The sequence below is a fragment of the Armigeres subalbatus genome, chromosome 3 (genome assembly GCF_024139115.2).
Source record: "Armigeres subalbatus isolate Guangzhou_Male chromosome 3, GZ_Asu_2, whole genome shotgun sequence".
In the NCBI taxonomy this organism is placed as follows: Eukaryota; Metazoa; Arthropoda; class Insecta; order Diptera; family Culicidae; genus Armigeres; species Armigeres subalbatus.
The window spans coordinates 293,063,277-293,077,327 of NC_085141.1; the positions used below are offsets into that span (position 1 = coordinate 293,063,277).

At 44.5% G+C, this 14,051-nt stretch overlaps 1 protein-coding gene across 18 annotated transcripts in view; it reads left to right on the top strand.

The window, feature by feature from the left end:
- The window catches only part of LOC134224841 (probable phospholipid-transporting ATPase IA), a 370,136-nt gene that overhangs the window by 239,745 nt on the left and 116,340 nt on the right, over window positions 1–14,051 (top strand). For all 18 annotated transcript variants that reach the window (XR_009983082.1, XM_062704456.1, XM_062704457.1 and 15 more), the window contains one exon: window positions 6,480–6,600. Coding sequence is in view for 17 of the 18 variants with exons in the window: in XM_062704456.1 (XP_062560440.1) it covers window positions 6,480–6,600 (121 nt within the window). In the remaining variant the exon portion in view is untranslated. The remainder of the gene's footprint in view (window positions 1–6,479; window positions 6,601–14,051) is intronic.

The following is a 14,051-nucleotide window of genomic DNA, read 5'->3' on the forward strand; positions in this document are numbered from 1 at the left end:
ATCTTCACAAATATGCTAAGAACAAAATTGAATACATACTCAAGCATGGAATGACGAATAAAAGGTAGTGTCGTGGCAGTAGATCGCAAGTTCTGGACTTAAGGATGGTTTGGAAAACCCAGGATATCCCAAAACCATCTTACCATGTACCTTCAGCAATATGTTATGGACATGGTTGAATACGTATCCAAGCTTGGAATCACAAAAAAAGCTAATGTTGTGCCTGGAGATCACAACTTCTGAACTCAAGGACGGTTTGGATGACCCAGGATATTCCAAAACTATCTTGGCATATCTCCTGGTCTTCTGGAATATGTTATGAACATAATTGAATACGTATCCAAGCTTATTACTTACTTTTACTTATGGATCCTGTACACCTCCGGTGGTGCAAAGGGCCGACTTGAAAGATCTCTATCCTGAGCGTTGTCCAGCTATCGCTTTAACCTGTTGCCAAATTAGATTTCGATCGACTTCTTTTATTTCTTTATTGAGGCTTCGCCGCCATGAGCCTCTGGGTCTGCCTCTGCTGCATTGTCCCGCTGGGTTCCAGTCTAATGCTTGTTTACAGATTTTGTTGCCGCCCCTACGTAGAGTGTGGCCGACCCAGCCCCACTTCCGATCCCGAATTTCTTTTGCTATCGGCCTCTGGTGACAACGACGATGGAGCTCGTTGTTTGAGATCTAGTTGTGAGGCCATTAGGCCCGAATTATATACCGCAGGCATCTGTTGATGAGCACCTGCAGCCGTTGAGTATTCTCCGCTGATACACACCATGTTTCGCTAGCGTATAATAGCACAGATTTCACGTTAGAGTTGAAAATTCGTTGGTGCGTTCACTTATCTGCCTGTTTTTCCAGATATTTAATAAACTCGCAAAGGCAGCCCTTGCTTTCTTGATCCGTGCGCTTATATCGATCTTGGTGCCGCAGTCTGACGCCATTTGGTTACCAAGATATTGGAAGCTTTCAACATTCTCCACTGGTTGCCCGGCTACTGTGAAACTGGAAGGAGTCACTATGTTTACATCCAACGATTTGGTACTGTTGACGTTGATGACTAAAACTGCCGAAGAGGAGCGCTCGGCAAGATCGTTGAGCTTACTCTGCATATCAGAGCGCCGTTGCGCGAGGAGTGCAACGTCATCAGCCAATTCGAAGTCGTTTGGGTGCTCCATGGTTATAGGTTGCCATAACAGCCCGCGGTTTGGTTCACGGTCAATGGCATCTACCAGAATATCGTCGATTACGATGAGGAACAGTAACGGTGATAGAATACATCCTTGCCTCACGCCAGCTACGACCCGGATAGGGTCGGACAGGAACCCATTGTGCAGCACTCTACACGAAAAGGCCTCGTACTGTGCTTCGATGAGGCCGATGATTTTCTCAGGAACCCCCTTGCGTCTCAGGGCGCCCCACATATTCTCGTGATTGAGACGGTCGAAAGCTTTTTCGTAGTCAATGAATACCAAGTAAAGGGACTCTTGAAATTCGTTGACCTGCTCCAGAATGATACGGAGCGTGACAATATGGTCCACACAGGATCTTTCGGTGCGGAATCCGGCCTGCTGCCGCCGGAGAGTCGCATCGATCTTCTCCTGAATCCGGGCTAGGATTACTTTGCATAGAACTTTGAGAACGGTACACAGCAACATAATGCCTCGCCAGTTATCGCATACAGTCAGGTCACCCTTTTTGGGTACCTTCACTAAGATACCTTGCATCCAGTCGACCGGGAAAGTTGCGGTGTCCCAGATATTACGAAATAAACGATGCAGTAGTTGAGCGGATGTCATGGGGTCAGCTTTGAGCATCTCGGCTGATATGCGATCGACCCCTGGGGCTTTATTTGATTTCATGCTTTGGATTGCTGTTTGAATTTCTAGCAGTGATGGAGCTTCGGTATTGACGCGTGTTATACGTCGGATCCTAGGCAGATCATGCCGAGGTGGTGGTGGCCTGGCCGGCACTTGAAAAAGTTGTTCAAAGTGCTCGAACCAGCGTTTCAGCTAGTCAGTTGGGTCGGTCAATAACTGATCAGTGATCATTCGCGTTTTTCACAGGCATCGTTACATTCATCTTCGCCCCGCTTAAGCGTCGTGAAATATCGTAGAGGAGGCGCATGTCCCCGGTTGCTGCGGCTCTCTCTCCTTCGTCGGCCAGAGAGTCTGCCCACGCTCGCTTGTCCCATCGACATGAACGTTTTACTTCCTTCTCAAGAGCCGAGTATCGTTGACGGGCTAAGACTTTGGCTCCTCTGGTTTTTGATCGCTCTATCGCGGCTTTGGCTTCTCATCGCTCCTATATCTTCCTCCAGGTCTCATCGGTGATCCATTGTTTTCTCTGGGTGCGCAGTTCGCCCAGATTGTTCTCGCCGGTGGCGACGAGGGCATTCTTGATGGCTGTCCATTGGTCTTCCACGCTGCCACCTTCCGGAATATTTGCAGCATGCGTCTCAAGTACTTCAACGAAGGACCGTTTCACCGTGGTATCTTCTAGTCTGCGTGTGTTGAACCGTCGTCCAACTCTCTCCAATGCGCCGGCGTGTTTCGCCGATGAGGAGGTGATGATCAGACGCGATATCGGCACTACGTCTATTCCGTATATCAAGAAGGCTCCGTTTCCATTTTCGGCTGATGCAGATGTGGTCTATTTGATTTTCTGTGAAGCCGTCGCGAGAAACCCACGTGACCTTGAGAAACGGTCAATGAGGGAAGAGCGATCCCCCGATCACCATGTCGTTATTACCACAAAATTCTGCGAACAGTTCTCCGTTTTCGCTCATTTCTCCGAGACCATGACGTCCCATAATGCGTTCATGGTTCGAGTTGTCGGATCCGATCTTTGCATTGAAGTCGTCCAAACAGATCTTGATATCACCCTTCGGAATTCTATCTACGACGGCATTGAGTTGACTGTAGAAGTTCTCTTTGTCTTGCAGATCGGCAGCATCGGTTGGCGCATAACATTGGATTATAGTAAGGTTTCGGACCCGTGTTCTAAATCCGGCAACGATTATCCTTTCACTTATAGGCTCCCACTTCATAAGCGCAGAGTGTGCCTGAGCGCTTAGTAGAAAGCCAACTCCGCGATGCCGGGGAGAGTGTTCACCTCGTAAACCAGAGTATAGCAGAACTTGTCCCGACGGCGTTCTGTGTTCTCCAAAGTTTGGCCAACGGACTTCACTCAGTCCCAGGATCTCAATCGGCGTGCCACATTGGCAAGTTGTGCCGATTTACCCTGCTGGGCTAGGGTTAAAACGTTCCATGTTCCTATTCGTGTCCGTTCTTTCGCGCTAAGAGTCGTCACCGTAAAATCAGTTCGTATTCTTTCATTATTGGATTCTCGAACAAATTGATGTTTCGGGAACAGTAGGTTGTTGGCCCAAGGTTCCCTATCCACCGGGATGGGGCTGCCATCGTAGGTATAGCTTCCGGGGAATAGCATTTCATACTCAGCCGCTGAATGCCAGAACAAACTCTGTTGTAGCCGCACCTCCTTGGTGAACAGACGCTAGATGAGTCGGGTCAAATTTGTTTAAAGTCCCACCCAACACCAGGACTAGGCTAGTGCGCTTTGAGCGGCACACGGTCGCTTTGATAGGGCCTGCTTGGGGACACATGCAGCTTTTTATAGAAGTTCAACAGAGCCCACTGTCGAACCCCACCACATCCTAGGCAGACCCCACAGGACGCACCCTCTCACTCTAGCTGATGTCAAAAGGACAACAGTGCCCAGACTACACTACCAGCGGTAGTGTCAATTGTCATCGGAAGACCCGTGGTCAATTGTCATCGGAAGACCCGTGGAAGCGTGAGTATTGGAACTTGTGAGGACCAGAGCTATGTTAGGTGCTCCTTCCCGGATGTCAACTCACCATTTCGTAGACCTTCTTCCTTCTTCTTATTGGCATTATATCCCCACACTGGGACAGAGCCGCCTCGCAGATTAGTGTTCATTAAGCACTTTCACAGTTATTAACTGCGAGGTTTCTAAGCCAGGTTACCATTTTTGCATTCGTATATCATGAGGCTAGCACGATGATACATTTATGCCCAGGGAAGTCGAGACAATTTCCAATCCGAAAATTGCCTTGACCGGCACCGGGAATCGAACCCAGCCACCCTCAGCATGGTCTTGCTTTGTAGCCGCGCGTCTTACCGCACGGCTAAGGAGGGCCCCTTTTCGTAGACCTACCCAAGCTTATAGTAACGAAAAACGCTAGTGTCGTGACGGTAAATAGCAAGCTCTGAACTCACGGACGTTTATGATAACCCTGGATATCCCAAAATCACCTTGATCTACAGAAATATTTTATGGATACGGTGCCGAAGCTTGATTCAAGGATAGTTTGGATGATCTTAGCGACTACTGAATGAGTCCGAGCTTCCCAAATCGAACGCATAGTCAGCACTCACAATTCATTCTCCTAAACCAACGCTTCCACAATCCACATGTGTGTAATACACATTCACATTAGAGTTAGTGCGAGTATTTAAATTGTCTGACGGAAAGAATGTACTACACACATGTGGAAGCGTTGGTTTTGGGAACTGGATTGTGAGTGCTTCGACTATGCGTCCGATTATTTCAAAGCCGCATTTTCGTAGTTCTCTACGATTTGGGAGATCCTAAAAAGTTGGCCTCTCCCTGCTCGCAAACCTGGCTACGCCCATGATAGAAGCAGACCAAGTTCCATGTCCAAAACAGACCGATAAATCAATGGTCGCGTGGATAGACGGTATGGTTAAGAAATTATTTTCAAGAAAAACTGTGCTTCGTAATAAATTTAAGGATCACATAAATGTTCCCAATATCAATCATTTTATTATCACATGAGTTAAACGCGTCATTAGATTTATATAAGGAAACAATTTTCAACCATTGATGGAATCATTAGGGGCACCATAATCCTGCTTGTTACATATTCCAATCGATTACTATTCGAATTAAAAATTGAAACTAAGTGGCCCCTCAGCAGTCTTGAATATTAAACTCATGGACATCGTATTGACGGGCATCAAAACATATTCGATTGAATGAATCGGATTCCTACTTACCAATGCAATGGTTAAGGACTCCGCTGCTGATGATGATGACTGCTAGTATATGCACCACATTTGCTTAATGGGCATTAGCGGAAAATTCTTTCTAGCAAACAACATCATGCGGCGCAGTTTCGTGATCTAGTCGCCGGCTAGAACTCAAGCATGCCGAACGTCTTTTCAGTTTCTTTCGTGTCGGAAGTTCGATCCCAATCCCTATTTTGAATGAAGTTTCCCATTTCCGGTTAGATTTGTTACCAGCACCACCACCAACACCGCAAGTGCACAGCCCGAATCAGAACCAAATGAACAAATACTGCGTGATACGGATCTTGGTCGAGCAGGTTAACCAATGTAACTATCTATAGCAATAGTCACGGAAAAACCCATTATACTGGCCAGTAGCATTCTGAAGCAAAACAGAACACTGTTGTACGAGAACGGCCGAATTCTATAAATATACATAGTTATTACACTGGGTCATGGTGTGTATGCAAATTCGACTTCAATATTTAAAATACATTTGGGAATCCGAATAATTTGTACAACTTAATGATCGACATTTCTGAATTGGGATTCTCGATCTACAGGGTGTCTGAAAATTATCCGTACAGCGAATATTCTGCTGGCTCTTGTCTTCAAGATTCTTTTTTAAAACAGATTAACGGTAAATCCTAAGTGATTTGGTTTACGGAAATAGACTATACCTGTATAATAAACACATTATTTAAAAAAAAAAAACTTTTTTCTTTTGATACGATATGCACATTAAGTAGATTATTGTTGTCTAATGGTAGATTTGAATCAAGGATGTACCGGAAGGTTATCGTTTCAGTGGGTCCGTGGCGTTAAGTATAATGGACGTTATGCATAATTTTGCCTTCTTCATATAATGGGATGTTCTTTGGAGTACTTATGCCTAACGTATATAATGCCTAACGGTGTATACCCAAAAGTCCAATAGCGAAGCCTAACTGTATGTATGAATTTTTCTACAGATGAGATGTAAATTAGGCAACTTTTCATACAGTAATTCCTAAACGATTTAAACCTTATAAGTCTAGTTGATCCCTATTGAATTTAATCACAATCAGCCATTGCATTAAAAAGTTATAATGATGTTTGTTAGTATTAAAAGAGGGGGGGTTGATTCCCCATTTTAATGTAATTAGTATCGCACCACAAACGATTCTTTAAATTTTGGTTACCATATGTTTACCAAATTGAATACAGCACACATTGTTATATTATTCAAAAACCAATTGAAATTCTTTAGTTATTGAAACAATTGAAAAATCAATTTTGAAATTGATTCTGAATAAAATCATCCATGTTGACGCACCCTAACGCTCATATATCAGCACACAGATAATTTGTTTATGTTTACCGCTGCTAACATTTTCTCCCTCCCTGTTGAATTTTCCATTACAGATGACGACGATGCCACGACGTCCGGGGTGACGTTAGATGATACCGATAAGCGTGTGATATCGTTGAAGCAAAATCAACAGCAAAAGTACTGCAACAATCATATCTCGACGGCAAAATATAGGTGAGTGTTTGCACGTTGCACATGATGCGATGCGTCGCGTCGCGTCGCGGCATTATAAATCATTTAGCATCAGATAGGGACTTCGCCGGAGATTTATCTGGCTACATTGTGAGCCCCAGTCGGTGGATTTAATGGGTTATTTGAACAATCTAGTCTACAAGTAATTCTACATGCAAGTTGCATGATGCTATATAGTTGTAAATTAATGGTATGGGGTACACCGATGTGTAAAGTGATTTACTGTTGGTGATTATTATTTTTAACCCATACTTTATTTACCTGGGTTATTCATGCCCGGAACGAAGGTAAACATATATTGTGCCATGTGAAGATTACCTCTATCTATCTGTTGGACTACAGCGTCGTTACACAAATACCTGACATATTATCAAGCCCCATAATCGTCGGTCTTAGGCGTCTTGTTCCTCCTGATTCCCCGAACGATCTTATTCCGCCGTATATAGCCTTTCAAGAAGTCACCGGTCTCAATCCGATTCTATTGAATATTATTTTTGCTATTCTTATTTCCGAAATTTTATTACTCACCCCAACTTAATATATGGTTAATCATATGCCACGGCACGTTACCAACCCGGAATGATGTGGTTTATAAAACCAATCACTTTCCCTGGATTCGTAGACCAAAAAAATAGAAAATATTTTTTCCGATTTTGTCACATTTCCTATTTTATCACCCCAAAATTCACCAGGGGGTGATAAAATCGGAATATTACTGTATTACAACTGCGGCAGATATCATTCTGAACTTGTCCAATGTTTTTCAAATGATATCTGCACAGACAGTGCCCAGTTACTAGACCAGTATTTGTACAAAGAGCTCGCTTGTTCAGCTCTAAGAGCTTTTTATTTATTTTTTATTTATTTTATTTGATTTGATTTCATCTGACAAAAAATGTCTTAATGAAATAGGGATGGGGAAAAGCCTATTTGAGATAGCGATGTGCTGTACTGAAAGAGGCATAAAAACCCCATATCTTTTAACAAACATTACAAAAGCTGGTTCGACATATACATAACAGATTAAAACTACAAATACAATATAAAAATAAAAATGGTCTTAGTGTTAAAATAAATGCATCTTTAGATTCATCGTCCAGTACTGATTCCGTTGCGTAACATACGCACCAGCCGTAGTCGGAAGGCGTTGGGCGTGGAGTTGAAGTCGAAGGCACTGTAGTACTCATTGAAGCGTAATGACATGTACCGAACAGGATCGTGCAGTCCATAATTTGCAACACGTGGTGGAAGGTAAAGGATGTTTCTGGTTCGTAGTGGTCGTTCTGGTGCATACATTTGAAGAGCAGCAAGCATTTCAGGAGAATCGATTTCACCTACAAGTATTTTCGCGACAAAAACAGCTTGAGCTATCGATCTTCTACGCTCCAGAGTGTCTAATCCTAGTAGCTGACATCGGTGTTCATAGGGCGGTAGGTTAACAGCGTCGTTCCAAGGAAGATGACGTAGGGCGTAGCGAACAAATTTCTTTTGCACGGCTTCCAGTCTAGATATCCAAACTCTCTGATACGGGCACCAAATAACTGATCCAAATTCGATAATCGATCGAACTAGTGAGCAATACAATGCCTTCCGGCAAAAAGGGTCCCGAAATTCATCGGCGATCTTGAAGATGAATCCCAATTGTTTATTAGCTCTAGTAGCAACATCCGAATAATGCGTTTTAAATGTAAGAGCTGAATCTAGCATAATACCAAGATCCCGTGCTGTATCAACACGCTGCAGTGTTAAATCGTTAATTGTGTATTCGAAATAAATTGGGTTTTGCTTTCGGTGGTAACTAATCAAGTTGCATTTTTGGAAACTCAGCGTAAGGAAGTTTCTACTGCACCATTCGCTGAAATCATTGATGAACTGCTGTAGCTGCAGGCAATCGGCATGGTGTCGGATAACAGCAAATATCTTGACATCGTCGGCATAGAATACCCTGCATCCAGAAGGAAGGACGAATCCAACGTCGTTCAAGAAAATTGAGAACAACAACGGCCCTAAATTGCTACCCTGTGGTACTCCCGAACAGCATGTGAAATGTTCGGATTGTGTCGATCCAATGTTTACACAAAGTTTGCGGTTTTTCAGATACGAGCCGAACCAATGTACTAAATCTGGAGAGACGCCTAGCTTTATCAGTTTCGCAAGCAATATATCGTGATCAACTCGATCGAAAGCAGCTTTCATATCTGTATAAACTGCATCCACTTGGACTCCTAGCTCCATATTACGCAGGCACAACGATACAAATGGAACGAGATTAGTTGAGATCGACCTTTTAGGGTGGAATCCATGCTGATCAGGTGATATATACGATTTACAGGCAGCAAACAGTGCGTCATTCACAATAATTTAGAAAAATTTTGCGCAAGCACACAGAGATGTGATCCCTCTGTAGTTTTCCGCGTCTTGCTTGTCGCCTTTTTTTTGAACACAGGAACATGAAAGAAAATTTCCAGCGCTCAGGAAATGTACTTTGACGCAGGGAGAGGTTGAAGAGCTTAGACAGCGGCAAGATTAACTCGGCAGAACATTTCTTCAGAATACACGGTGGGATACCATCAGGGCCTCCAGTGTTGGAATATTTTAGCTTATTGATAGCCAATTCAACCATATCCAGGCTTACAACGAAGCTGTTGAAATTGACTACATCGTTGGGTGTATCAATGAGTGCCGCCTCCACTTGAGAAATTGAGGCACTAGTGTCGTTGAAAACTTGCTGGAAGCGATCCGCCAAAAGGTTACATTTGTCAACGACAGATCGAGCGCGTCTGTTTCCCAGATAAATTTCAGCAGGAAGGCCTCCCTCATTCTTTTTTGACTTCACGAATGACCAGAATGACTTAGGATGACGACGGAGTTTTTGCTGCATACGCCTGGTGTAACGTTTGTATAGGTAACGGTTGTAGATACGATAATTATTGCTTGCTAGAACGAAGGATCGCTTGGTGAAAACATTCCTGGATTGGTTGTATTTCCGAAGTGATTTAGCTCTTAAACGTTTTAAATAGCGAAGCCGCGCATTGCCCCATGCAGGCTTAGGGGCAGGTCGACGAAGAGGAACGCAGTCCGAGATAATTTGACTTAGAGTAAGGGTGAAGAATTCAAGCGCATCGTCAATGCTTTCAAACGTATCAACAAGTCGCCAGTCGATCTGCGTAAGTGCGTGCTTCATAGAAACGGGATCCACCCTATTAAAATCAAACGCCACAGGATCTTCTATGTTTTCGAACTGAATAGGGATGGAAATATCAACCAGTGTTTCCAAAGCTGGGTGATCAGCATCAAGTCCTATTAAAGGCTCAGGAGCTTCGGATACTCTGCAGTTAGGAAGTGCAACATCGTTCACCAAAACTAAGTCGAGTAGTCGGGAATTGCGGTTCAACACCGCATTGATTTGCGCCAGACGATGTAGATCGAAGCCGTCGAACAGAGTACAACATTGTATCGGCATATGGGATCGCAAATAGTCAATCGATGGAAGCTCGTTATTAGCGACATTCCAAACCAGTCCAGCTTGATTATAGTCACCATACAGGAGGGCCAAGTCGTTATTGTTCAATCGGGAAAATACTGCACCGATCGAATTGATGTGATTTTCGATGCATACCGTGTCATGTTTACGATCTGGAGGAAGATACATTGCACCGATACTAATCCTACGATTGGATACTGTAATCCGCACCCAAAGTTGCTCAACTGATGTGCTAATAACAGCGGTGTCCAAGCAACAATCTAGCCGCTTCGATACTGCAATTAAAATGCCACCTCCACGTGTCTTCGTACTATTTAAAGGATTGCGATCATTCCGAAATACATTGAATTGATTACCAAATAGTTGTGCGGAATGTATTCGGTCATCGAGCCAAGTTTCAATGAGAACCAAAACATCGTATTCCGAAACCATAGCAGCCGTGAAGATGTCATCAATTTTGGTTCGTAATCCACGCACATTCTGGTAGTAGACCAGGAGACCATTGGAACCAATCAGAGGGGTTTCGATAGACTGCTGGGAATGGCTGACATTTCAATGCTGCCCTCCATAGCCGAGGCTATCAGGGGGTACATTGCAAGGTATCACTCGAACATTTGTTGCCAACGATGCATTGACGCGAACAGGAGTGTTCAGAGGCTCGGATTGAAGTTCCGTAGTGCTGCTACTGTTAGACGAGGAATAACTGCAAACGGGACGAATATCAGTGCTCGTTAATGTCCTAGGATTACAGTACTTGCCTAGGACAGCAAGGTGGGAAACCCCATCACCAAATCCGAGCACAGGAACGGAACGACTTGTATAACAGGAATCAACATCAGGTGAACGCAGCAGCTCGACTGTGACGGATGGCTTAGGGGTTCCCATAAGGCTGTTTGATATGCGTTCCGTTGATGAACTCAGATGAGGACTAGAGTCGATGCAGCTGCTTTTTAGTGACAATTGTATTTGGAATAATAAATCTTTTTGTCTGGTTACACTTTGTGGCTGCCAACCAATTGGTAATTACCCTTTGTGATTCCTAGCTTTGAAGTTTCATTTTAATTGCAGTAAAGCTTTCTGGTCACCTCTTTCAATGCCCATGCTTCATGTCCATAAAGGGCCACTGGTAGAATTAGAGTTTTGTATAGAGCAAATTTCGTTTCCGTCTGCATGTTGCGGGACCTAAGCTGGTTACGTAATCCGTAAAAGGCCCTATTCGCAGCAGCAATACGCCTTTTCACTTCACGGGAAACGTCATTGTCACATGTCACAAGCGTTCCAAGATAACAAATTCTTCAACAACTTCAAATACATTCCCATCAAGCTATGCACCAACACCACAAGGTCTTACTCTATCTCTACCTGCCACCATGTACTTTGTCTTGGTAGAGTTAATGGTTAAGCCTGTCCTCGCCGTCTCCCTCTTCAGTGGGACAAAAGCATCCACCACTGCTCAGCGATCGATTCCAATGAGGTCGAGCAGGAGCATATGCGACCTGTGATGATAGTGCCGTTTCTCTGCATGCCAGATCTCGGTCATTTCACATGGCGGGCACTGGCGCAGTCTTATGCCACGCACCATTGACAGTTACGTAAAACCTCCGCATATCGTTTCTATCCATGAACTCCTGCGCTTCAGCTATCACACTCTCTTCATGTTGCTTTTTTTTTTTCCTACGGTGGATTCGTTTCTCTTCTGCCCTTGCTACACTGTACCGCTCTCTGTTGGAACAGGTACGAGCCACTAGCATTCGACTCCTAGCAACATCTGTCTCGTCCGTCACTCGCTGGAACTTCTCATCAAACCAACCATTTCGTTGGCGTCGCTGTGCAGTGTCCAACACTTTCTGCGCTGTTGTAGTCACAGCTTCGTGGATATGTTCCCACAATCTGTTGACGTCGACAGATCTGGTGGCATCTCCTATCATGTAAACAGATTTTTTCTTAAATACGAGATGTACAAAATACTCCAAAACGTTTTCGAATTCAGCCCACGGTATCTACCCGATCAACCAAGTCTTTGGCAATATCCTCATAATTGTCATATACCCAATCCGGTTCAAAAAGCATATGCGCACCATGTAAACTGAACTTTCTTGAATACGAGATGTTCAAGGTACTCCAAAAACTTCTCGAATGCAGCCCACGTAATCCACCTACGATATCTACTAAAATATGTTTAATATAGAATTATACGCTTCCAAGAGTTGATATTGAGTCTTAGAACATCGACTCAAAGAGGATCCACTGAAGCTTGTGAAATAAATCGACTCAATGGTCCTGCTGGAATTAACCAAGTATTTGGCAATATCCTTATAATCGGTATATACCCAATCCGGTTCAATCAGCATGTGCGCATCATGTAAACCCAATTTTCTTATATACGAGATGTTCAATGTACTCCAAAATGCTCTCGAGCTCAGTCGACGGTTTCTACCCGATCAACCAAGACTTTGTGCACGTAAATTGAATTTTCTAGAATATAGGATGTTTAAAGTATCGCACAACTAAGGAAGGCAGAGTAACCGAGGAAATATTATTAATATAGAACCATATGCTTCCACGAACATCGACTTAAGGAGGATCCACTGAAGTTTGTGAAATAAATGAGCGAAATCCTATCGGCTATCGGCTGTTTCACAATGCACGGATACATCGTTCAGGACTTGGTTGATCTGGTAGATCACATGTTCTGAACTCCAAGACGTTTTGGAGAACCTGAAATAGTTCGTTATTCAAAACGCGATTAATTTATGTATCATGATCACACGGGCAGCAGGGACTATGTCCAAGGGCTTGACGATCCCTCCCCAGGCCATCTGCGAGTTGTGGGGCTTGCCTAGGATGTGGTGGGGTTTGACAGTGGGCCCTGTTAAACCTCTATAAAAAGCTGCATGTATCCGCAAGTAGGCCCCACCAAAGCGACCGTGTGTGCCGCTCAAAGCGCACAAAGCCCAAGTCCTGGTGTTAGGTGGGACGCTAAACAGCCCTGACACGACGGCCCTTCGACGAGACAGGAGGTTTGCGCTGGCCCAATAAGCCGCCTAGAAAACCAATCATTACGAACAATATAAGAGATAATGCGACTCGATATAATCGGAAAAGACCTAGGCGACGAATACAGGATCACGATTGGAAGCTTGGAACATGGAATTGCAAGTCGCTAGGTTTCGCAGGTTGCGACAGGATGATCTACGATGAATTACATCCCCACAACTTCGACGTCGTGGCGCTGCAGGAGATTTGCTGGACAGGACAGAAAGTGTGGAAAAGCGGGCATCGAGCGGCTACCTTCTACCAAAACTGTGGCACCACCAACGAGCTGGGAACCGGCTTCATAGTGCTGGGTAAGATGCGCCAACGCGTGATTGGGTGGCAGCCAATCAACGCAAGGATGTGCAAGCTGAGGATTAAAGGCCGTTTCTTCAACTATAGCATCATCAACGTGCACTGCCCACACGAAGGGAGACCCGACGACGAGAAAGAAGCGTTCTACGCACAGCTGGAGCAGATATACGATGGATGCCCACTGCGGGACGTTAAAATCGTCATCGGTGACATGAACGCACAGGTAGGAAGGGAGGAAATGTATAGACCGGTCATCGGACCGGATAGTCTGCACACCGTATCGAATGACAACGGCCAACGATGCATAAACTTCGCAGCCTCCCGCGGAATGGTAGTCCGAAGCACCTTCTTTCCCCGCAAAAATATCCACAAGGCCACATGGAGATCACCTAACCAAGAAACGGAAAACCAAATCGACCACGTTCTAATCGACGGTAAATTCTTCTCCGACATCACGAACGTCCGCACTTACCGCAGTGCGAATATTGAATCCGACCACTACCTCGTTGCAGTATGCCTGCGCTCAAAACTCTCGACGGTGTACAACACGCGTCGAAGTCGGACGCCGCGGCTTAACATTGAGCGGCTACAAGATGGTAGA